Below are 16920 nucleotides of genomic sequence, written 5' to 3'. Positions count from 1 at the left end.
GTGCACGGAATGGATCGACCAAGTTTATTCGCCGGGGCGTTGGGTGCAGCTGGATCGTCTCGCTTTCGAAGGCACGTCGAGCTTCGGTTAATGGATAAGCGGGAGTTTTGGCCCCGAGGGGCGGGCTCCTCGACTAATTCAGCTCTTACCTTGCTTCCTGGTGCGCGCGTGCAAAGGTAGCTCGGTACCATACTGGAGCCACCTCGCAAGGCGCAGGGCAGACACCAACGGTGGTTCTTAAATGCATCTTTTTCGATTTAGAAATGTAGTTTGTTGTATGCAGTAAGCTACACATGGTCGTCGCGGGCGACCTGCGGCGGGAAGAAGAGCCGGGGTGGAATCCGTGCCGTCTTCTTCTTGGGTTCAAACCACTTGGACGGCGATTTGATGAGTTCGCACACCTCCTCTGTCAGAGTAGCCTTGCGCGGCTGGAGCTTGTGCTGGAGCTGGAAGATGGGCAAAGCTGGTCGCGCAGCTTCGTCCTTGGTCGCATCGACATCAAACGACCACGTCACGGAGCGCTTGAGCGGCGAGACGTTGGCTTTCGTTGCTGTCGGCGCCGCCAGCGACTTCCACGTCTCAACCTCGGTAGAAAGCGGCGCCGACACTTCAGGCTCCTCAATCGAGAGGCCTGGTCGCTGCTCGTTGAGCACCGACTTGCGTCGGCCCTTGCGCCACTCGGTGAGCTGGGCAGCCGAGAACGCATCGTTGTTTTCGGCTCCGTCCGCAGGCTTGACCGTCTCTTTCGAGCCCGCGATACCTTCGGTGTGGTGCGCCATCTCTTCGAGTATCTCGGGCGTCCGATGGATGCTGAACGTCCCCTCCTTGTGCATTTGAACGAGCTCCTCGAGCTGCCGCCCGTGCGGTAGCCAGTGCGTCGTCACAACACGGTATGCCTCCTGGTGCCGGGTGCTGAGCCCTACGACACACATAATACATCCATCCTCATCTGCTGTCGATGAGAATGTACCCTTGGGTGTGACGCAGTGCTGCTGAATGAGGTGCAGTAGCTCGGGCGTGCGCTCCGAGTGGAGCTTGCGGTTGTTGATGCACCGCTCGGCGTGTTCGACGAGCTCCTCGAGCAGCGCCATGTTTTCGTTGAACCGAAACAGAATATTTTCCAGCGCATCGTTCTCGCGCAGGCGCAGCTCAATGCACTTTTCGTTGATCTCTTTGAGGAGCCGCTCCGCGTTGGTCATGTGCATTTTGTTCTCGCCGGCCATGAGAATGAGCTGGTCCAGAAGCACCTTGACGCCGACGCCAATGTCACTCGGTAGATCGCACCAGCCACGTCCGAGCGTCCACCACCGGTCGCGGATCGTGAGCGCCGCTGAGACCCACTGCAGCCGCTGGAGGTAATACTTGCTGTTGGCACTCCGGAGCTCCACGGGCGTATCGTCGTTGCCGAGGAGCCAGTCGACCACGACATACCCGAGGGTGAGCTTGCTCCGGTCGAGCGGCAGCGCCGTCGCGCTCAGCAGTTCCCGCGGTACTTCAAAGGGCATCGCGTCCACGACACCGAGGTTGGTCGCGACGCGGCCTGTGAATGGCACCTGTTCCTGGAAGGCGATCGCAGTCGTCCGAAGCGCCGCGTAGTAGGCCATCGCCGCCGCATTGCCGCCACTCGGGCACTGCGATAAGAGCGTCTCGGTCGGCGCGTTGATGAGACCGGACTTGGCCGCACGAAAAGCTCGTCGCGCGTAAAGGCCGTGGCCGGAAGCCGCGCATTGTACTTTTGGAGGCACAACGCCATGTCTTCTTTGGTCATGACCTGGTCCCGGGGCACACCGACAAGTGCCCGCGCGCAGCGGTCCAAGGCCGCGTACGAAGCGAGCTTGATGCAATAGGTTTCGTGCACGAGGATGGCGTGGAAGCGGTCGACGAGCGATTCGTTGCTACCGCTCATGTCGAGCTCGACGACGTCTGCGGTCTCTTCGAGGAGCGCCTGCGACGCGACTGGGAATGTCTTGATGAGCGAGTTGCGCTTCCGCATCGCTTCCATGAGGAGCTGCTTGCGAAGGAGCTCGACGTGGCTGTCGACAATACCTAGAGGCGACGGACCATTTCCGAGCGCACCGTGGGACAACGTGTTGACACGGACGCCGCGGACGTACTGCGCGTCGCCCTTCTTGTCCAAGTGCCGGGCGACGAGAGCGTCTTGAATATCCGTGATTTTGATCGGGAGTGGCACTTCGGTGACTTGATGTGCGACAAGGATCGAGCACACCTTCTCGACGCTCGCATTGGCCGGCACGGGAATGTTGCGCCGCGTGAGCTCTTCCTTTTGTAAGGTCGTCGCGAGGCCTTTGAGCAGCGCATCGAGCTCCGTCGTCGCCAAGCCCCGGCGTTGGCACTCGAAGAGGAGGTCCTTCATCGTGATCGGGATCGCCGTCTCTTTGTTTTCATTGACACAGTGCTTGACCTAGTAGAGTAGATGATGCCCTTTGCTGTCGGAATCGTGTGGCGAATATGAGCAAGTACCTTCCAGAGCAAGTCGCCTTTGCCGACGTCCTCGAGCACCGTGGATAGCTCGACGACGCGCTCAGGGTTGCGCAGAAGCTCGTTCTTGTCGACGGCCGCGTCCATTGCGTCGATCTCATCAAGGACGACCTTGGGCCACTGCCCCGTTGCCTTGCGAATGCGCGCAATCTCATGCCATGGCATCGACCTACACAGAATGAGACACATACCACGCTATGCAGAGCACGTACGCCGGAAGCACGCCTCGATCCAGGAGGGCCGCCCGGACGTTCTCGGCGTTCATGCGCATCTCGTCCTTCGTGATGAGGAGGCGTGCGTCGCGGCCGTTCTCCGAGTACTGGAGCCAGTCGTCGCGCTCGGCGTCGGTTGTGATGCGGTGATGCGGCAGCCGAATGAGCTCGCGCTTGGCCTCTTCGTGCGCGTACCACTCGAGCATGCCCTCGACCTGCTCGCTATCGTGCTCGACGCCAAGGTCCTTGGAGCGAACGAGGTCGTGGTCGCGAATGAGGAGGAACTTGCGCAGCGCATACGGCGTCTGCTGGCAATGGATCATCTGACTTTGCTGCATCTCGAGAAAGCCGTTGAGCCAATTCTCGACTTGGGCCCAACGCTCCTTGACAGCACCGAGTGCCTTAGCGTCCACGTCGCTAAACCCCTCGCACTGTTCGTCGAGGAGCCGGAGGAGGTCGTACGTCCGGCGCCAGTGCAACCCATGCGTCTCCATGAGCCGCAGCTCGTTGATGGGGCCGTCGTGCTTGGTGAGCGCGATCCAGCGAAACTGAACGGCCGCGACGGCGTCGGCATGGCGCGGGTTGAGACCCTTGGAGCAGTGGTCGCTTACAAACTTGAGGAGGAGCGGCGCACGGGCCATGTGCAGCTTGTTGCGCTCTTGCATACTGACGAGCTCTTCGAGTACGTCCCGTAGGCTCAGCCACTTGCCCTCGACTTGGTCCCACGCATTGCGGCGGAGAACGTCAAGGCCTTCGACTTGGCTCTGAATCGCCTCCAAGAGGTCAGGCGTCCGGGTCGCGTCAATGGCGACGCGCGATTGGATCTCGAGCAGCTCTTGCAGCATAGGCTGGAGGTTTACCCAGCGCGCGTGGACCTTGACGACGGCGTCTCGGTACGCGACAATCTGCGGCGCAAACGCAAGCAGTTGGCTTGGAAATTGCCGCTTGTGCGAGAGGAAAATGTCCCAGACGTGCTCGAGAAGCGTCGGTGTCGTCTCCCAGTGCATCTTGCCGACGCTTTGCTCGCTGAGCGTCTCGAGGTAGCCCATGAGGGTTTGCCAGCGCCGGCGCTGCGCGGGGACAACCGCGGCCGTCACACGGCGCCGCGCGACTTCGAACGTGTCGATGTAGTTCTTCTTGAAGTCTTTGAAGATGTTGATGGCGGTCTCGAGCATCGAGAGCTCGGAGAACGAAAGCTGGGTCTTGATGTGCACGAGCGCCTTTTTGAGTTCGCGGGTGCAGAGACCGTCGTTGCCTCTGCGGTCGAGATGGAGCTGGTACTGCCGGTTGTGCTGGCGCTACGGTCCTGTTGGAACCTCGAAATTCAACAATATTTTGATCCGACCTGGTCGAGGAGGTCGAGCAGCGGGATAATGGCCATGCCCACGACCTCGTCTGTCATGCGGTTGTTCACAGCGCCCCGCGTCTCGTGGTCGACGAGGATCGACACGCGGACATAAGCCTTCAGGAGCCGACCGAGGAGCTGCGTGAGCTTGGCGACGCGCGTCTTCTTGTCGAGGCGTTCAAACGCCATGGCATCGTCCTACGCATGAGCTTAGATGACGATAGTCACGTCGAGGATGGACAAACATGGTCCAACTCGTCGACTTCGTCTTCAAAGAACGTCAAGATGCGTTCGGCTTCGATAAAATCGGCGCTTGGCGATACACTGAGCAGCGCCATCTTGTCGAGCATTGGAATGAGTTTGGTTGTCGAAACGTAGTGGAGCTTCAGAAGCGTGCTTCGGAGGCGGTCGGTTGCGACTTCGAACGGCGACCGGTGGTCTGCGACAACGTGCTCGGTGTCGGTGGGCTTCTTCTCGACAAAGTCGGCCGACCACTTGAGTCGCCGGTGCTTGTGGCGCGGCGAGAGCAACTCGACGACCGCGTCGGCAGTCGCACGGCCCGCGGCGATGACGTCGGCGGCGCTCACCTGCGAGAGCGTCATGGGCGGCACCACGGCCACGTACGACGACGCGTCGTGGCGCGGCTTGAGCACGACCGAGACGGTCCGCGACGTGAAGCCCGTTTGGTCGTCGTCGAGGCGCACGAGCTGCAGAAGCTTTTGCACCTCGTGTTCGTGTTCGACGCCTTTCGCGCTCGCGAGCACTTCGCCGTGAAGCTTCTCGACGAGACCGCGCTCCGCGTGCTGTCACCACAACGTTAGTGACCGTGACAAGTGTGTGGTGAAGTACCTTGGTCTTGTAGCGAAGACTGCGCAAGACGAGTTCGTGAGGGCAGAGCACCCACTTGTCTAACGGCGCACACCGACGGACGTGGACGGTGGCGCCGACCGTAAGGAGCTGCTCCCGCTGCACGCGAAGCGTCAGGCTGCCGCGCGGCTCGCGGTCTTCTGGGTGACCTTTTCGGTACAGTGGGATCGACAACTCCTTCTACAGATCATCGACATTGCGTGAGATCGGGCAGAGTTGATGCAGGCATCTTTCGTCGTACGGCGTGCTTGGGCAAGGTGGCAAGGTCCAGCGTCGCGAACCCAAGGCAGTTGGCCGATGCAAATGTCGACGCGGCGCCCGTTGTGCTTTGGCCCGAGAGCACGGCCCCCGACCCGGACGTCATGACTTCGAACACCAACTTGGTCGCGTACTCGAGCGCCATTCGTGGCTAGCATCGTAAATGCATTTGCCACCCACAATTGCATAACACACAAGTTGTACCTGGCCAAAGGTGAAGCGCTTGGCCTTCTTGGCGCTTTCCCAGTCCACCGACGGTTTGTGGTGCTCCTTGTGCGCCGACCGGACGGTCTCGGTGCTCTTGGGGTACTCTTGGCCCTTCAGGTCCTTGAGAATCGCGCCGTCCGCGTTGACCGTGAGCCCGATGCGGTTCTTGCCACCCGCGTTCGACGGCACGTCGCTCGTCATGAGGAAGAGCCGCACCGAGATCTCTTCGTCCATGTAGTCGCCGACCGAGCCCTTCCGCGTCGACTTGGTCGTGTGCAAGTCGTGGGCCTTGAGAACGTCGACATGCACCGCGTCCAGCGCAATGTCACTCGCGTCGACGACGCTCGTAGCGTCCTTGGCGTCGTGGAAGCGAACAACGGACGTGCCGTCAGGTGCCGGGGCCGTCACTAGCGAGGCTTGGAAGCGCGGCAAGAGTTCCTACGCAGACCATTCTTCCATGAGCCGTCGAGGGTTTATATGCAATGCGACGTACATGGCGTAGGTCACATTCTTGCTTGAGGTCGTACGCCGCAAGCGTCACGTCGTGCTCCCGATTGTCGGTCGTCGTCACAAGCAGGTGGACATCTGCCAGTGGCGACGTCACGAGCTCACTCGTCGGTGGCGCCGACCAGTCACGGACCACTTGGTCCTTCTTGCTGCGCTTGGCAACTTGAATAGAGAGCGTGGCGTTGGCGTCGGCACATGCAATATCATCCGCGTCGAACGACCACGCGCTCGCAGTGCTCTCGACAAAGACGAGCGACGTCTGCGCCTGCAAGACGTCGGCGACCGCTTTTGCCCGGTCCAAGACGCTGCTGGCCACCGTCGAGAGCGCCTCCGAGCTCGTCGTCGGAAGCGTCAGTCGCACCTCAAAGTCGATGAGCAGCTGGAGGTTCTCGATCGGCACCTGAGTGAGCGCTTTGCCCGTGCTCTTGTACGTGGCCGAGACCGTGCCCTTCTCGCGAAAGACGACAACGTCCGCCACGGGTTTCCCGCCCAGCGCACTCGTGATCGAGTGGATTGCCACTGCGGTCGGCGCCGCGTCGATCGGCAAGGCGGCGTGCACCATGAGCGTAATCACTCGGCGCATCTCGGCCGCAAGCAGCTGCGACGTCCATTGACTCAGCGCCGCTTGGAATGCGACCGTGTTGGCACCGGCGATGGCCAGCGTGCCTGTGAGGCACACGTGCGGTGCCGGCGCCAGTAGCAACGAGAGCAAATTTGGCAGCGGAAGCTCTTTTACTGACATCTGGCGCACGGCCGCGGCCTTGGCCTTGTCCGCATCGCTCCACTGCGTTCCGAGGAGGTAGCCGTGGTACTGTCCGAAAACGGTCGGCGCGGCCTCGGTGCGCGGTCCCAGCGGCGTGACGGCGCCCGTGACAGCATCGCGGACGGCGACACTTTTGATGGACGACGGGAGCTCGAGATACGTTTGGACGACCGAGGATCCGCCCCAGAGGCTCTGGATCGACTCGGCGGTCACCGACGTGGGGCCGATCTTGATATGCGGCACGTATGCGGCGCAGAGGTGCAGCGCGTCCGTTCGAAGTGCGACATCTTCGAGGCGCAAGGCGTCGCGGGATACGTCGGTGGCGACGTTGGCATTGTCCAGCACGAGGTCGTACACCGGGGGTCCGTCCTTCACCGCGCGCACGCTCGACACGACGCCGCGGACGAGGTGCGTTGGCAGCGGCGCCAAGCACCCGCGGCGCACTGTCTTGGCCACACCGCCGCCTTCGACGAACGCGACTTCGTACATCGCGCCGCCCATTGAGCGCACGACCCGCGCCGCCCGGTTGGTCTGCTCGTGCACGACGCGGACGTGCGTGTTGGGCAGCAGGAGCGGACTCACAAGGTCCATGCCCACACGGCTGAAGTACGTGTAGAGCTCTGTGCGCGGCAGCCAAACATCCGAGTTGTCGTCGTCGAAGCGGACCCGGTACGACGGCGTCCCGTCGTTGGCCTTGATGTCGGTCACGGTCGCCGACCGGAGGGTCTTCCACGTGCACTCTGTACTCGGTGTGCGCACGTATACGACGCTCGCCTCGGTAAGGGACAAGTCGTCCGAGATAGGTGGACAAATGACATCGACAAACGCGTCGGCGTAGGTGCACGCAACGACGCCAGCGATGTACTCGGCGCTGTCACTGGAGCGGACGTCGACGGCTGCACCAGGTAGAAGTGCCAGCGCCGGCGCCACATGTGCGTGGACCGTATCCCCGACATGCAGAGTCGTCGTGGTTTGCGGCGTGTCGTGCGAGGTGGCTGCCATCATGACCGTGTCACCTCCTATATTCACTATGAGCATCCGACTCGTAAAACGCTGCTACCGTACCGCTCCAGTCGCAGAGTGTTGAGAGCGTTGCGATCAAGCGTGGCGTGAGTTCGCCGTGAAGACGACCCGTGAGCTGCCCTTTCGCCTCGGCGACGGCACTCAGCACGGCCGACCAGCGCGCAAGGACTCAGCGAGAGGCACTGTATGCTCGTACGGTAGTCGATCCTTCCCGCGGGACAAGTTGTGGTGCAAGAGGAAGAAGAGCAGCTTCGGCGTGAGCTGCCAGTGCAGGCGGCTGCTTTCGTAGAGCTTGGTGAGCTGCTGAAACAGAGCTTCGAGACGCTCTCGCCAGGCACGACGACGGGCACGTGGCATGTCTCCCAAAGGAACGTTTCCGCCGTCTGCCCCAGCGATGCAATCGAGCGCGGGTCAAAGTCGAGGCCAGCGTACGCATACGTCTCGGCAAGAACGCGCTCGACGTACTCGGCGCGGTGCAGTCCCATGTAGGACGCATTGAAGCTCAAGACGACCTTTTGAAGCACGTCTTTGGTGTCGCGGTTGAGACACTCGATCTCGAGTGTCGAGTTGGCGAGACCGGTGGCGACGGCGAGCGACCCGAGAAGCGACGAGCCGCGCTCCGTGTGGTGCAAGACCACGTCGTACGACGCGACGCGCGTCACGTCGTACGAGGTCCCGAGCAGAATGACCTCGTTCAATCGCTCGAGAAGCGGCGCTTTCCCATCATGGGTCGCCTGCTCGGCCAAAACGTCGTAGCTCACGAGGTGGCCTTCCCGCGTGCGAGGGGCAAACGCGAGCGTAAAGCCGGCGAGGCTGGCATCGTCGACAGTCGCCTTCTTGTCCTTGCCATAGACGCTCTCAAGCGTGAGCTCGAGACCAAAGCGCGTAAGGTCCGAGTGCGCAGGGTTGGCGCGGATGATCGTTTGAGCGCCCGGCTTGAGAGGACTCCCAGCCTTGACCGGCGGCGCATTCGCCGACGTCTCTGGTGCTTCGGTAAAGTCGCAGTGGGTAACCTTGACCCGAAAGCGTAGGCGACCAAGGACTCCGTCGTCTTCCGAATTCCCACGCGCTTTGGCCCACGCGAGCTGCCCTGCTTTCGTGTCGCGCATGAGGCGCTCAAAGACCTCGACTTCGCCACTGTCGTCGAGGGCGAGCCACGTCGGCGTCTCCTTGCCGCTGGGGCCTGCGTGGTGCAGCTTGAGGCGGCGGATGTATCCGAGATGGTCCTTATCAAACTCGAGGCGGAGACAGCCCATTGGGTCGTTGCTCGAGAGCGAGTCGTGGTCAAACACCCGTAGAATCAGCGCCTTCTTGTCGTCCAGACGCACGTCGTCGCCGCGCCCAAGTGTGAACCCTTGGTTGGTCCACCTCGGGTTCAACGTGTTGGGCACAATGTCGGTCTTGCCGCAAGCGACCTCGTCGTCCTTGCCGTTCTTGCTACCGACGAGGTACAGCTGCACGAACGGGTCGGACGTGCGGATGTCGCACACGATGAGTTTCCGGCCTTCGAGGACATCAATGTGCAGCACCGATCGTACCGGTGCCTTGGGCTTGGCCGTCGCCGCGGCGCCCGACCGCTTGCGACGCAGCCACGACTCTGGCTGGTTGTGCACCTTGGTGGTAATGGCCTTCTCGATGCGCTGGGCGACCGGAGGCGGTAGCGCGAGGCTGCCCATGCACGTCTTGGATGGGTGCTTGCGCATCTCTATGCGGACGCGGATCGACCCGAGCTCACGGCGCTGGAGCATGCCCCGCTCCGGCATGAGCTTGAACCACCAGTCGAGTTCGCGCGTGTCCGAGAGGGCTTGAATCGGGATGCGGAACCGGCCCATGGGTGTCTCTCCGTTCTCGTACGTTGTAAACAGTGAGACGCAGCCCTCCAGGTCGTGGGGCTTGAAGACCACGTTGAGGTCGACGCACTTGCTATGGACTTTAAGCGGGTCGAGGTCGCCGTCCATCGTGTGAAAGTCCTCGCGCAAGAGGTGCTTCTCGATGATCGTCTCGTTCTTGTGGTGGTACTCGACGTCATAGAGGAGGAAGAGGTCGCGAACGCCTTGGGCTGCTCGAGCCACATGGCGCGCGACGAAATGCCATACTTTTCAGCAGCTGCTGCATGCGAGGCGGCACCGCCTCGAGCTTGTAGAGCACCTTGACTGGGTAGTTTGCGTCGGTGAACGGTGTTGCGATCTTGCTAATCCGCGCAGGGTACTCGGTACCTACAGGCACGAGCTTCATAGGGACGTCCGAGAGAGAAATGCAAGGACATACTGCGCGTGAACTTGCGCGCGTCGGTGGGCGGCGGGTCAAAGATACCGCTCTGCCCGTACTTGGCCGTCACGGGCTCCTTGAGCGCAGCCGTCTTCTTGAGCTCACTGCGAATGCGCGACCGAAGTTCTTTGAGTTGCTTGTCGGACGAGTGCTGGCTCGCCTTGTCGTGGCCGAAGACCGCGTTTATGAGGTGTTGGAACGAGCCTTCGGGGTCGGACGCATTGAACGGCACGTTGGCCTTGACGCACTTGGCTTCTAGGACCGTGTTGTTGAGGCGCTGGAAGAGGACCTTCTGGCGCTTCTCGAGGACGACCTTGACGCCGGCGAGCAGCATGGCTTGGACCCACACCTGCGAGTCGGTGGCCTTGAGCACGATGCTGTGGCTGACGTCGGATGCGAACGCCGCTTCCACGTCGGCGTCCGAGAGCTTGCACAGCTTGTTGGTAACCGGGTCGGGCGCGAAGAAGGTCGGGAATCGCACTTCAAAGCAGTCGTCGCCGTGGACGGCGGCGTTGCTGTACGTGACGAACGTGCGCGCGCCCGAGAGATCGATCGCGATCGACGCGTTCGTCGCATGCACCGAGTCGTAGAGATAAATGTACTTGTGCTCGTGCTTGGCGCCAGGAATAAAGAGCGCGTACTTCCAGTCCCACAGCATGTGCGGCGATAAACTCAGCGCATTGGCGACGTTCGGTAGCGTCAAGTGCGGCACCTTGAGGCTTGTCATGGCTTCGACCGTCATGGCCGCCGATCCAATCAGATTCGACACGGTGCTCTGCGTCCCAAGAAAGCTACGAGCGAGATAAGATACACGGTACGTGCGCTGCGATGTACCCGCTCGCGTGGTCGGTGAGCCGCTTGCAGAAGAGCTCGCCCTTGCTCTTGGTCTGGCAGTCGATTTCCTGGACCAAGTCAAGCGGGAACGTGCTGTCCTTGCGCTTCTGATGCAAACGCTCGTGCTCGAGGCCGTGCAGCCTATAGTACCGGTCGTCCCCGTCGGCAAAGTCACGCTTGTCCGAGACACTCTCAATGTAACCCGCGTCAAAGAGTGCTTTGAGCCACACGAGCGCGTGCTCGCGGCTCTCGGGGGCTTGCATCGCCTCCGTGTTGATCAACAGCGCGGGGTCCTCCCACCCCAGCAGCGCGTCGTCGTCCATGACCTCGTTCACGGCAAACGCCGTCCACCCGTCCTTCCAGAGCACGGACGGGAGCCGAAGGATCCACGAGATTAGACCCGACCCCGTAAAGCACGCCGCGTACTTGAGCACGAACCCTAAGCATATAATTTGCCAACCGGTGAGTTGATATATCGATACAAAAAAGCCCTACCGCGCTCGAGGGGCAAGAAATCGCCCACTTGGTTGATGGCGTCCCAGCGTAAAGTGCGCATGCGTAGCCACTCGTCGCGGCTGGCATCGGGCAGCGGCACCTCGGGCAGCGTTGTCGCGCCCGCCAGCTCCAACAAGTGCATTTCAAGGTCGACGACGGTCTTCTTACGCACGTGGAGCGGCATGTCATTGAGGCGCCGGTAGAGCCACTCGTCGTGGTCGCCCAGCGCGCTCACGCAGTGCATGGCCGAGAACTTGCGTTGATCGTCGTGCGACAAGCCCTCGTACTCGTCAAAGAGCTCGATCGCGCGCAGGACGCTAAGAACGTGACGGTACACAGCGTTGAGCGCGAATCCAAGGTTGTCGACTTGTCGGTTCTGCCGCGCCGAGAGCGCGCCCCGGAGCGCCTGGCGCCGTGCCAGGTACGAAAGCTCGACGTGGTTACCCGGCTCGAGGAGCGACCGCAGCGAGAGACCGAGCGACGTCTCGGCTTCCTTTCGGAGCACATCGGCGTACCACTCGTCGACGCCCTTCTTGCCATCGTCGAGTGTGGCCGTCACCACGCTCTCTTCAATGACGTCGTCGTCGACCGGTCGGCGCGTGCAACTCGTCCGCGTTTGTAAGACGCCATAAAACGTATCAAACGAAAGCGTCTTCTCGGGAAAGATCTTGAGGTGCTGGTTCGAGTGGTCTTCCAAAAGACTTTGGACGTCGAGCTTGGCCATCCCAAGAACTCGCGTCGAGCCCTTCGTGGCTTCTTTACCGCTGCCTTGGTCGACGATGCGGAAGAGGAAGGCGTCGGTCGCGTCCAGGAGTGGGCCCTCGAGCACCCATGGATCGACGTGGGCGAGCGACGCTCCTTGCGCCGACGGCACGACGAACGTTTTCGGCGTCTCGGGCAATGGTAGCATCGACGCGCGCGACGGTGACGGCGGCCGCGTCGATGTCTCGACGAGACCCACGATTTCGCCGAGCGCTGTCACGGTGACGTGTTTGGCATCGGGGGCCGCCAGGAGGGACACGACAACCGCGGCGTTGACGTTCTCTGGCAACCGCATCTCGGCGAGCGAGAGCACATGGAGACGCACGGAGGTCCATTTCTTGGCCCGTGTTGGCGCCGTCGCCGCCGGGCGCTTGGCCGCCAGCGTCGTGTCGACCGCCGGCGGGAACGCCTTGATCGGCGTCAAGAGGCGTAGCGGGACACGCGGGACATACGTCTTCTTCTCGCCGTGCAGCTGGATGTCGACCGAGCCGTCGTTGCGCACGTGCATGATCTCGCCCATTGCGTCGTAGCTAAGCAGCTTCTTGAGGAGCGAGATCGAGTTCAGCTCGTCGTCAAAGAGCACGAGGTACGTGTCGGACGGGAACGGCGTGTAATGGCGGACGCGGCCCGGAAAGTAGTTGCCACCGGCGCCGCACCGACGGAACGCCAGCACCTTCTGATCGTACTCGAGCATGTCACGCGCGCCCGACTTGTCGACGTCGCCGGCAGGCGACACCTTGTGCAGCAGATGACGTGGCAGCCACGCGCTGTTGTCGACTTCGCTGGGATCGCCGAGCGCGGCGAGGCACGACGTATCGAGGTCACCCCAGTCGCGGTCGTAGAAGTGAATCGCCAAGTGCGATATCTTGGTGACATCAAAGTTGTGCCCAAACGTGAACGCTGTCGTTGGCCAGACAGGATTCCGACTCTCGTAGACGGTCAGCGACTGCTGCTTGGCCGCGTGGACGACCTCGCCCGTGGGCCAGACCGGGTAGATGGTGAAGAACGGGTCCGCCTCGCTGTTACGGTCGCAGTTGAGCATGTTGCGGCCGCAGAGGACGGTCACCCGCACGTCGTACTCGAAGCCTTCGTCGCGGTACTTAACGCTCGGTACCGAGTCGGTCAGAAGGGCCGGGTACGCGAGCTGGAGCTGGAAGCGATCGCCGGGCCACTGCGGGTCGTTGCCAGGCGTCGAGTACGTTCTACAGCCCACAAATTCTTCATAAGCTTGCGAAAAGACGAGAACCGTACCGAATGTGCTGGCCCGGCGTGAAAATGGTCTCTTCGTCCTCCATCGCCGCAGCATCTGTCGGCGGCGCGTCGCTCGATCCCACGAGCGAGTGGCTCGAGTGGAACGAGAGCATCCCCGCAGCGAGCTGCTTCTGGCGCACGAGGAGGTTGGCGAGCACGGTCGCATTGCCAATCATTTCCGTCTCGAGACACAGCTCCCCGAGGTCGACGCGCTCCTACCCGCTCGTTCGCATTCAAGTCGCTTCGGTAGCGCAGCGCCCACCTGCTTCATCCACGGCTCGGGCACGAGTCGGTACCGCTTCGTCATGGCGACCGTCGCAATCGACGTCGTCGTCGCGGAGCCCTGGCAGAGGTCCTGGAGCGGAATCTCGACGCGCCCGAGCGGCGTCGCATGGCCAATGTTGTTGTGGTCCTTGACGTGCAGAAGCAGCGTCTTGGCGTTGTTCAGATCAATGTCCTAAGATACCGAGACGTGAAGCCACGTGGCTACGTCGGAAGCCTCGTACGTAGCCAAGTGTAAACTCTTCGTGCTGCCAGACCGGGTTGAGCGTCTTGTTCACGACGGCGGTCTTCTTCTTCTCCTTCTTGTACGGCACGTCGTGCGTGTCGGTGAGGAAGATGGTGCAGTACGGGTCGCTGTAGCCGTTCATGTCGCCCGCGAGGAGACTGTGCCCCGAGACGACACGCACGCGCAAGTACGGACGATCGTCGGCCATGACGTCGGCCTGTTCGTGGCGCTGCTCGTTTTTCCGAGCCGCTGCCGCGCCGGCGACACCTCGGCCGTCAGCGGCTTCTTGCCCCAGATCGCCTGCCGGACCATGCCGCCGTTCAAGTCTATTACAGTGCGAGGAATAAGTTGGTGTTTGGCGACAGAGATGACTACCATCACGGTCTTCCGGGTGCTGCAGGACGCGGTGCGTCGGTGATTTCTTGGGGCTCTTGGCCTTGCGAACCAGGTACGGCTTGGAGACCTTCTTGCCCGCAATGATGGCCACCGTGGGCTCGACTTCGAGCTTGGCGTACGTGCCCACCGGCAAGACTAGATCGCTCATCTCAGACAACCGGTTCGACCACATTCTTTCTCGAGTACCCGACGTGCGGTCTCCGACCGTGAGGTTCTGGACACCGACAATCGACACGTCCAGAAGCGCGTAGCCTTCAATCAACCCGCGGTTCTGGAAGACGTGGTCGGGCGTTTGGTGGCGCCGGTTGGCGTGCACGAGCTGCGCGTGGGCTGCGTGGAGGTAGCCGTTGACGCCATAAAAGCTCGGGTGGCGGACCTGGTACCCTTTCTCTGCGCACGCAATCTTGGCACCGTCCAAGTGTCGCTCGGCCAGCAGCATCTGGAATTGCGCATTGTCGAGCCTACCGCCACGGTATATTGCCTCTGGGTAGCCAACCATACGATCGTACTCGGTCTGCTCGATGGTTTTCGTGTGCCCCGCGGCCGTAATGGCTCTAGAAACAAGATGCGGTCCTTGGTCTTGGAGACGAGGGTGTACCGTCGCGTGGCTTCTTTTTGTAGCTTCTCCCCGCGGCTTTCGCCAATGAGACACAGCTCCAAGCGCACATCGCCCACGTGCTTGGTCACCTAGGAAGCGTCGAGTGCCAGAGTACAGAAGACGTGGTCGTACGTCGTCCGGGCCCGGCGCCGACTCGAGGGGATACCATTTTGTCAACTAGACACGCGGCTTTGTTTATGGCCGATGGAGGGAGCCGATGGGTACCTTGTACGCAGACACTTCGTTGAGATCAATGGTGACCGACCCGAGCGGAATGAAGCGGTCGCCGCGCTCGGCGTGGAGGATCGTGACCTTGACGTACCCCGCTTGGTCGATGGGTGCGTGCTAAATTGTCGTGTGAGGGCGATAGAAGACAATATTCTCCACATACGCGGCCGCACACAAACGACGATTCGGAAAACGTCGGCGCGATGGTTCGAAACTGGATCCCGCTGCGGTACGTCTCGCGGTGCAGCAGGCGTTTGTGAACGTCGAGCACGTGCACTTCGGCAAGCGGGTTGATGGCAGTCGACGGTGCGTTGTCTTTCGGGTCCAAATACACAAGTCCCTTGGCCGAGACGACGCTGACTTCGAGCCGGTTGTCGGTCTCGTCAAAGTTGTTGGCAATCATTTCCTTCTTGGGCGAGTAATGGCTGCGCTCGAGCGACTGGAAGAACGCGGGGAGCTTCTCGCCCGAGAGACTCATGATCACGTGCAGCTCGCCGTGGTCGCGTTCGTTGAGGACCTTCGTGTTCTGCCCCAAGTTGAGCAAATGCGTCGTCGGGCGCGCGCCTTGGGGCGGCGGTGCGATTTGGAACCAGTGGTCAATCTACCAGGTTTTCCATGACATGGTGTGCATCAAGCCATGAAGTCGTACGGTTTCCGACGACGTCGCACTCGCGACCGACATTTTGAAGAGACCCATGGGCACCGACACGGTCCCAATGCACTCGTCCTTGGTGTACAAGTCTTGATCGTACAAGTCGAAGCGTACTTCATCGACCAGCGTCAAGTCGATTTTCTACAACGTGCATCAAATGCGCAAACTTGTCCTTCTATAGAGAGACATACGTCGCCAAACACCGTGTCGAAGTTCCACACGGGCGCGAGGTCGTTTCCGTTGACTTTGGTCTGCCGCTTTGTCTCGTTGATAAAGTGCCCGCCCTTGTCGACGAGTGTCACGACGCAGTACGAGTCGCTCGTGCCCCGGGCATCGGCCGCAATGAGCCCTTTCGCCGCGGCCACGCGCACGTTGAGGTGCACCGACTCTTGCAAGGTCGGTGTTCGCGATGAGCGCCGATGGACCAAATTGGGCCGCAACCCCGCACCTACGAAAAGGTGAGACCAAGTGATGCGTCGAGGGAAGCGCGTACTCGGGTCGGGCTGGTTGAGCACGTCTTTCGCGCGGCGAAGGACTTCAAAGATCGCGTCGACCCACGCCTTCTTCTCCGTCTACAAAACGCTGTGTGCACCGGGGTACGAATCGAATCCAGGTGTACCTCGGTCGCGGCCTGGACATAAAACTTGTCGGACGTTGGCGTCGACTGGAGCATGAAGCAGAGGTTGTAGCCTTGGTCGTTCGTGAGCGAGACGGTCGAGTCGAGGCCGAGAGGAATGCGGCGACGCGGCGCGACCTCTTGCGGCGACTCAAAGTACAAGAGCTCGCCGGGCTGGAGCCGGAAGTAGCGCCGGCGCCAATTGGACACGAGCTTGTTGCCCTTGCTGCGCTTGATGAGGTAGCCCTCTTTGAGGATGATCGTTCCGTGCGACGGCAGCATCGTGGCCGCCATCGAATCTCGCAGAATGCACACTGGGCCGTCAACCGAAGGGTCGTTTCGCGGGCGTGGTGAGCCCTAAACCGCGACGCTTGGGCGGTCGCGAACCGCCGCGACGTTGCACGAGAAAAGAGTATGGAAGAAAATGCCAGCTGCTGATTGGCCGACGCACGATCTTTGGGAGGATGCCGGTTGGCGCCAGCCACCGAACGCGTGTGGTCAGGGCCGAGTCTGGCGCAACAAGTAGCTTTGTACTGGCGATCGTCGAGCTTACGTTTAGTACTGTACGTCGCTGAGCGTACTCTGCTACCCGGTACCTCTGCGGACTTGGATAAATTGCCCAAAGACGCGG

At 61.3% G+C, this 16920-nt stretch overlaps 1 protein-coding gene across 1 annotated transcript; it reads right to left on the bottom strand.

The window, feature by feature from the left end:
• Nucleotides 1–287: 287 nt before the first annotated feature.
• Nucleotides 288–16618, bottom strand: SPRG_10648 (hypothetical protein; the record flags this gene model as incomplete). Its single annotated transcript, XM_012349884.1, has 32 exons — nt 16293–16618; nt 15865–16245; nt 15671–15814; nt 15185–15622; nt 15019–15138; nt 14926–14970; nt 14794–14882; nt 14705–14749; nt 14382–14656; nt 14175–14330; nt 14067–14125; nt 13798–14016; nt 13554–13748; nt 13292–13506; nt 11279–13242; nt 10784–11222; nt 9950–10740; nt 9778–9897; nt 8032–9740; nt 7878–7984; nt 7724–7821; nt 5882–7677; nt 5386–5826; nt 5165–5332; nt 4906–5103; nt 4302–4859; nt 4057–4254; nt 2712–4009; nt 2482–2668; nt 1685–2422; nt 971–1631; nt 288–919 (listed from the first exon to the last, which is right to left on the bottom strand). Exons 1-32 carry the CDS (start codon nt 16581–16583, stop codon nt 288–290), a joined length of 14775 nt encoding a protein of 4924 aa, XP_012205274.1. The 5' UTR covers nt 16584–16618.
• Nucleotides 16619–16920: the final 302 nt, after the last annotated feature.

The sequence above is a fragment of the Saprolegnia parasitica genome (assembly GCF_000151545.1).
Source record: "Saprolegnia parasitica CBS 223.65 unplaced genomic scaffold supercont2.59, whole genome shotgun sequence".
Taxonomy (NCBI): domain Eukaryota; phylum Oomycota; class Saprolegniomycetes; order Saprolegniales; family Saprolegniaceae; genus Saprolegnia; species Saprolegnia parasitica.
The sequence above is the reverse complement of the archived record's forward strand: the minus strand, read 5'-3'. Positions and strand labels throughout refer to the sequence as shown.